The sequence below is a fragment of the Chinchilla lanigera genome, unplaced genomic scaffold (assembly GCF_000276665.1).
Source record: "Chinchilla lanigera isolate Chin_1 unplaced genomic scaffold, ChiLan1.0 scaffold00077, whole genome shotgun sequence".
Taxonomy (NCBI): Eukaryota; Metazoa; Chordata; class Mammalia; order Rodentia; family Chinchillidae; genus Chinchilla; species Chinchilla lanigera.
The window spans coordinates 7,121,955-7,129,703 of record NW_004955478.1 but is presented as its reverse complement, the minus strand read 5'-3'; the positions used below and the strand labels follow the sequence as shown (position 1 = coordinate 7,129,703).

General features: G+C 42.9%; 1 protein-coding gene across 1 annotated transcript in view; it reads right to left on the bottom strand.

Moving 5' to 3' along the window:
* The window catches only part of Kpna2 (karyopherin alpha 2 (RAG cohort 1, importin alpha 1)), a 12,896-nt gene that overhangs the window by 4,624 nt on the left and 523 nt on the right, over positions 1-7,749 (bottom strand). The window contains exons 2-8 of the mRNA XM_005402159.2: positions 7,042-7,139; positions 6,442-6,579; positions 2,551-2,639; positions 1,577-1,845; positions 1,117-1,211; positions 581-844; positions 170-403 (exon numbers count right to left, since the gene is read on the bottom strand). Coding sequence (XP_005402216.1) covers positions 170-403; positions 581-844; positions 1,117-1,211; positions 1,577-1,845; positions 2,551-2,639; positions 6,442-6,579; positions 7,042-7,116 — 1,164 coding nt within the window. The 5' untranslated portion in view covers positions 7,117-7,139. The remainder of the gene's footprint in view (positions 1-169; positions 404-580; positions 845-1,116; positions 1,212-1,576; positions 1,846-2,550; positions 2,640-6,441; positions 6,580-7,041; positions 7,140-7,749) is intronic.

Genomic DNA, 7,749 nt, shown 5'->3' with positions numbered 1-7,749 from the left:
AAAAAAAAAAAAAAAGAGGAATGTCTGTATTTGAAAAACCTTGGGCTACACAGCGAGTTCAAGACCAGCTTGAATGAACTGCACAGCAAGACTTTCAAAAAAACATCAAAAACAGCCTGTCTATACATGCTAACACTCATCTGATTAATTCCTAACTTAGGGTAGTTACCTTAGCAAGAACACTGACGAGGAATGGGACTAATCCATGATGTACAACTTGCTGTATCTGGTCCTGCCGGCCGGCTGTGATGTTTGACATTGTCCATGTAGCTTCCTTCTGAATGTTAGTTTTGGGGTGAGTGAGCAGGCTGGGAAAGACAGCAAGTGCTCCTGCATCTATCACAATCTGAGTCTGCTCATCTGTTCCAGTGACAATATTCCCTATGGCTCTCAGTGCGGGAGTCTGCAAAAGGGAAAACAAAAGGGTTGATAAGAGACAGCTACCATTTTCCCCAGCACCACCCAAAAATTATCTCCCCTGAAGGTTTTTAAAAGAGGTCAGCACAGTCTGAAATACATATTGTTTCAATGTATGCTGTCTGTACTTTTAAACTTTGGAGTCTAAAGGTTAGCAACTTACCATAATGGGCAATTCATCTGATCCCAGAAGCTTCACCAAATGGGGCACAACTCCCGTTTTTACAACCATTTCAATGCGTTCGTTTGGACCATCAGTAAGGTAAGAAATAGCCCAGCAGGTATCTGCTAATACTTCAAGATCATTGTGATGCAGGAGACGAATCAAAGTAGGAAGAATTTGCTCAACAGCATCTAACGGGGGTGCAGGATTCTTGTTGCGACAAAGGTTTGACAGTGTCCAGGTAAGATTACGTAAGTAACCACCCTAGGGGAAAAGAAAAAAGTAATGAGAAGCCTTCCACGTCCTTTGAGGAAATGCAAGAAATCAAAATTTAAAAATGAACAACTAAAAAAAAAAAGTGAACTGACAGGTGTGGTGGCACACACCTGTAATCCCAGCACTCAGAGAGCAGAGGCAGGAGGATCGCTGCAAATCTGAGGCCTACCTGGGCTACAGAGTGAGTTTAAAGCCAGACGGTCTCAAATAAATACCCCCCCTCAAAAAAGCGAGCAACTTTACTTATGTGAATAACTTACTGCTAAAGATGACATATCAGGAACTGCAAGAAGAGCCAAGAGTGGGTCAATTGCACCATATTTGATAACCAAGTCTCGGAAAACTGAACCATCACCTGAAGAGGAAAAGAGAAAAAGCATGATTAAGGAGCTGGGGATATAGTTCAGCGACAGAGCATTTTCTTAGCATGTACAAAGCCCCAGATTCAATCCTTATCACCACATGCACACACAAAAACCAAGATTAATCACATCTACTTGTCCAGTACCACCCATGTTTAGTGACTGAATACAGTCAGAAATTCCCCAACTTGTTTAGATGCTTCCTGGCGCCTTTTTCAGATCTTTCTCTCATCCCTGATAAGGCCCTGAAGCAAGCTCCAAACGTGACACCAAGGTCACTATCACTGAGTAACACGGCTCTTCTCCCACCCCATTATGATTAGATACATTCAGTCCGAAGAGTTTCAAGTGCAAGTACCTGCAATGTTTCCGAGAGCCCAGACAGCCTGCTCACTGATGTGAGCGTGGGGCGATGCCAAGAGGGAAATGAGTGCTGGGATAGCACCTCCATCCACCACAGCCTTGGTCTGTTCTGACGACCCGGAAGCAATGTTAGTGAGCGCCCAGGCAGACTCAAACTGAATGGGACTACAGTCAACTCTGCCCAAGAAGGACACAAATTTTGGAATCAAACCAGCCCGGATTATGTGGTCTATGGGGGGCTGTTTTTCCCGAGAAAGTAGTTTCCTGAAAAGGAAACAAGAAAAACAAAAGTTGAAGGTGATCAACAAAAGTTTCGAAATGGACCTTGAAAATTTAGAGCACTTTAAGTAAAGCACTAACTAAATGCTAACATTCCTGGAACTTGAAGAAACTAAACAGATTACTTGTACAGTGCTGCACGTGTGGTATACTAACTACCATCTCAAAATGTAATTTAAATATAACTTAACTTACTCTTCTCATTGTATCTCTGCAAAAATCTACTATATACTTTGACTTAAGCCACCAAGTGGTGGTGGGTGTGGTGGCGCACAGCTCTAAGCCCAGTACTCAGTAAGCCAGGGCAAGAGGATCACCAGGAGTTTGAGGCTAGCCTGAGCAACATAGTGAGTTCAAAACCAGCCTGAACTGCAGTGAGACACCATCTCAAAAAAACAAAACAAAAGAAGGTCACTTTGACAAAAACTTCAAAAAGTTAATAGTTGGGGTAGATTAGATCATCATAAAAAAATACAGTTAAAAAGTTTCAACTAAGGAAAAATTCTAGCCACGCATGGTGATGGACACTTATAATCCCAACACTTGGGAGGCTGAGGTGGGAGGATCACGGCAAGTTCAAGTCCTACAGCTGATGTAAACCTGACCTACACCATTAGCCATCTGTCTTGCCACCAAAAAATGTAAAGGCTAATATCCTAGGTTACCCAAATTACAGCACCCATGACTTACCTAGCAGCTTGAGTAGCTTGCAGCTGGCTCTCCAGATTATTGCTGTTTATGCCTTTGACAATGTCATCAACAGTCCAATTCACAGTGCCCTAAAAGAAAAGTAGAATTTTAAACCATCATTTTGAGATTAAATATAAAAACCCACACGTACTATTATGAAGACACTTTTTAAGTTTAGAGTGAGTTATCAGAAGTTTAGCCCTATATTTAATTTTGCCTATTAAATATTTTATATGTAAAACAGTTCTCAGATCTGGTGTCTTAACTCACTGTGGTCTCAACATTTTGCCACAAAAAAGGCAGCTGTGAATAATTTTAAGAGCAATTTAGGGCAGAATGAAAGTTATTTCTACATTAGTTTCGATCATCTGCATTCAGCTATACTTTGGCAGAGAAAGTGAGTTACAGGCAACGTATGGGGAATTTTCATATCCACGCTTGTAATCTCTTTATTTCCGTGATAAACTACAAATATAAAAGTTGTACATCGCAAGTCAGTTTGAGAACCAACGCTGCGATCTACTGAAAGTCAGCCCTCAAACAAGGGTTTGTAAATCAAAACAAAAAAAAAAGTTTGAGAACCAATTCTATTGCTGCTAACTCCAAGTCCCTTTCTCATTAGGAGCTTACAACAACCTACCAGGAAAAACGTATTCATATAAGACAAACATCATAAAATTGTCATACAGCAATTATTCTCAATGTTTTGGTGTAGAAACAGGGAACTTCCTAACCCTAGAAAGTGTATCTCCTTGCCAGGCAGTGTAAGAAAATGGGATTGAGTATGTGCACTCCAGAAGAGCAGGGAAGTGGGGCTGGAGATCTAGTTAGTGGTACAGTACTTGCCTAGCAAGTAGGAGGCTTTAGGTTTGATCTCCAGCACTGCAGAACAAAAAAGGCGGCACATAGGTAGAATCCAAGGGGAGGAAGTACTTAAAAAAGCATAGTAGTATAAAACTAAGATACAGGAAAGACCTGGTTTGTTTTTGTTTTTGTTTTTTTTAATTTTTGTCTTTTTGAGACAGGGTCTCGCTATGCAGTTCAGGCTGGCCTTGAGCTCACTTTGTTGCCCAGGCTGGTCTCGAACTCGCAACGATCCTCCTGCCTCAGCCTCCCGAGTGCTGGGATTACAGGCAAGTGCTGGGATTACAGGGGAGTGCTGGGATTACAGGCGAGTGCTGGGATTACAGGCGAGTGCTGGGATTACAGGTGTGTGCCACCACACCCGGCAAGACCTGGTATTTTTGAAGAGATACATTTATAAACCTAAGCTAGATCTACTTTATGGTAGGCCTTCATTGTGTATGGATACTGAGCAGAGAATATGTCTAAACAGTACAGTCACATACCACTTCATGCTGGAGATATACTGAGAAATATGGAGTTGTATGATTTTGTTATCGTTAGATAAACCTGTATGGGAGACCCTATAGCATACTTACAGTATTTGGTATAGCCTAATCCTCCTGGGCTATTAACCCAGGCAGCATGCTAGAATTTGTCAGACTTCTCATCCAACTCTGTCCAGGGTGAACAGATCCCCCACTAGGTGCCCGCAGATGTACATGAAAGGTAAGAAAATATCAAACCAAGAGAGCCCAAATTCTGTGATCAGGTGCTAGCATCTTTTAGGACTGACTGACTCCTGATTACCCTCTTTAGTAACCTTTTATTCAGAATCCGCCAAGGAGGCAGCAGAGGAATGGCAGTATATCAACTGTTTTAGTGAGGACAGTACCACTCAATTATCATAGGAATGAGACCTGACAGAAAGCCATCGGGTTATCTTCCTTTCCTTTGCCCGTATCTCAGCAAAGCATCTAGTACTGATCCTGGAGCTTACAATGCTTATGCTAGACTTCGTCCAGAACCCAGCAATCATGGCTTGGTCAGGCCTCAGCCAATACACAAAACAGTAACTAAAGAATGTCCTTCTCCACAAGAATACTGTAAAGAATCGAACATACTGTTAAATGTTTTTTTTTTTTTTTGTTAAATATTTCTTTACCTAAGCAGATCTACATGTAGAAAAGATACAAAAAATATGGGAGTTCTGGCATATACCTGCAATCCCAGCATTTAGGGATGATCAGGAGTTGGAGGCCAGCCTGGGCTACATAGTGAGGTCAAGACCAACCTACAGTGAGACTCCCATCTCAAAACACCAAAAATAAATAGAGGGCTGAGGATTTAGCTCAGCGGCACAGTGCCTGCCTGCCAAGTACAAAGTTGTGAGTTCGAATCCTGGTACCGGAAAAAAACCAAAAATAAACAAATACACAGAATAAAAAACAAAAGAAAAAATGGTATGCCTCTGTAGTGTACTTGCCGTGGAGCGTGGATGACTGGAAATGGCGGAATCACTGAGTGAGTGCTAACTGAAAGCCCGGGACATTACTATATCCTACAACCAAGCACTTAAAACACTGAATACTTAGGCTACTCTAAATTTATTAAAAATATCTTTTCTTCATTGTTATAGTTTGTATCTAACTTTCACATGCTCCCAGGTGTGGCTTCAGGAGTGACTGGATCATGAGTGGGTGTGTGAATATGGATCAAGGGCGTAATAACTGGATTAGTCCACTGACTGGTTTACCAGGGTTTTTTTTTCTTTTTTTGAGGTGCTGGGGATTGAACTCAGGACCTTGCGTGTGCCAGGCAGGCCTTTATGCCACTGAGCTATATCCCCAGCCCTTTTTTTTTTTTTGTTTAACCACGGTTCTTGGTGTAGTTAATGGGAAGGCCTCCTGGGTGTGGACAGCACCATCCAATAGGCTTGTAGCCTGGATGGGATAAAAGGGAAAGTAAGGTTGCCTCCTGCCTGCTATGGTCTGTTTCTTCTCTGCCATATGGGCCAACCTTGAGATAGGATGAACTTAAAGCCAAGCACCGCCACACCCACCACCACTTGTGGCTTCAAAGTGGTATCTGTGTTATTGGGTCATTTTCTGCAGTACTAGAGATTGAACCCAGGACCTTCACACTGAGCTACATCCTAGCCCTCAAGTTTTTATTTTTAATTTAATTTTGAGAAGGCATATGGCCACGACACTAAATTGCCCAGGCTTGCTAGGGGTATGGCTCAGTGACAGAGTTCTTGCCTTGCACGCACAAGGCCCTGGGTTTGATCCCCAGCACCACAAAAAAAGAAAGAAAAAGAAAACTGCCCAGCCTGGCTTGAACCTGCAATCCTACCTCAGCTTCCCAGAGTGCTGGCACTATAGGCACGTTATATGCCTTCCTTGGTTCTTCATTTTGATCACAAATTTATCTTTAACCAGATAATGTACATGACTATTCTGATCTATTAGTGAAAATCTTCCAGTGTTGGGACCCACGTTTTTTAAGCTTTTTAAGGAGATGGTTGAGGTCTGCGAAACCTTCTGGCAGGTCCTTCACTACATCTTTTCTTGGTGGTTTTTTTTTTCCTCTTGCTTCCTCTTTAATTATGAATGCCTATTCTAGTCCTATTATAATCTTATGGACCCATCATCACACATGCAATCTGTAGTTGATAGAAATGGTGCAGCACATGTACTTTTGGCAAAACTTTTAGAATAGAGAGAAAAGATAAATTAGAAAGTCACTTTTAACTATTTCAGAAAGAAAACAACAAAACTGATGCCAAGTAAAAAAAATACTTCAAAAGTCAGAAATAAGTCACACAAAGTTGTTGCCCAGTCAGAATATCCAACTAATGGCTAGAAATGCCAAAACTAAAAGATAACCTTGGAATCAGCTTCAGTAGCTTAGGGGATGCCTAAAAAATAAGACAATCCATCAGAACTGATGCGGGGGAGACAGAAAAAAATCTTCAGTCAAAACCACAAGACATGTCCATATTAAATTACTAGATTCACCATAACTTATAAACTGAAATACATTTACCTGGTTGTTGCGGTTTTCCTGCAGTGGTGAAGTAGCATCATCAGGAAACGAGCTTACATTTCTCCTTTTCAGCATCTGGTCATCCTTCTTAGCTTTTCTCAGCTCCACATTAACTTCTATTCGACGCCGCCTCATTTCCTTGAGAAAAGACAACAGATTCTTTCACCTTCTGCATCCATTTTTATTGCCAGATGAGAGCATTTGAAAAAGTCTTTCAAAGGTTTCACCCATTCTCAAATATATTTCCGTTTAAAAAACACTGAAGGTGGGGAAAGAAGAATACTAATGTGGCCAGGCGTAGTGGCGCACGCCTGTAATCCCAGCACTCGGGAGGCTGAGGCAGGCGGATCGCTGGAGACCACCCTGGGTTACAAAGTGAGTTCAAGGCCAGCCTGAACTGCATAGCGAAACCCTGTCTCAAAAAGACAAAGAGACAAACAAAAAAATTAGAATACTAATGTGTTAGCTGAAGAAATTACCAGGGGCTCATTCGGAGTATGGAAAAAGTTTCTTAACTGTAACTGGCATTAAAACTGTGTATTCCTTCTTGAAGAAAAAAATATACATATACACTGAAGGAAAGCAACAGAAAGTACTCACTGTACTGTCTTTTCCCTTGTTCTTGAATCTGTTCAGCCGGGCAGCTGGTGAACTAGCATTCTCGTTGGTGGACATGGTTATGAGCCAGAGAGAGAAAGCTAAAAGATGCGGGGTAGAAGAAAATTTCCCTGGTCAGTGAGAACACCACCCCGTTAGAACAGAATTACCAAACATACTCAAACCCCCACTTCCAAGGTTTCGGGACTACCGAGGCAGCGCCGGCCCAAGGATATAGAAGGGGCCCACTCCCACAAAGGGATGGACCGTCCTGAGGCGCATCTATCAGGAATATAATAAAAGCCACATAAAACTTAAGTTTCCAGTTAACCAATTTATTGAAAGATTTTAAAAACCCATTTACTTTTAATCATACACTTTTTTGCTTGTTTTGTTTTGCTTTCCGGTACCGGGACTCGAACTCACGACCCTGCGTCTGCCTGGCAGGCGCTGCGCCGCCGAGCTCGATCCCCAGCCCCTTCATCACACTTCTCCCCACACGGACGAACACCGTCACGGCAACGTGCCGTCACGTAACGGGGGGCTGATCTCGTCTCCCCCGCCTCCGCAACCCCGCCTCCGGTCCCACCGCCTCCTGCAGGCGCCGCGGAGGTCCCCCCCACCGCGTTCTGGAACCACCATTGTTCCGGGCACCGAGCCGGGCCTCAGCGCGCCCCCGCAGCCCGAGCAGAGCGCCAGCCCGCCACCACG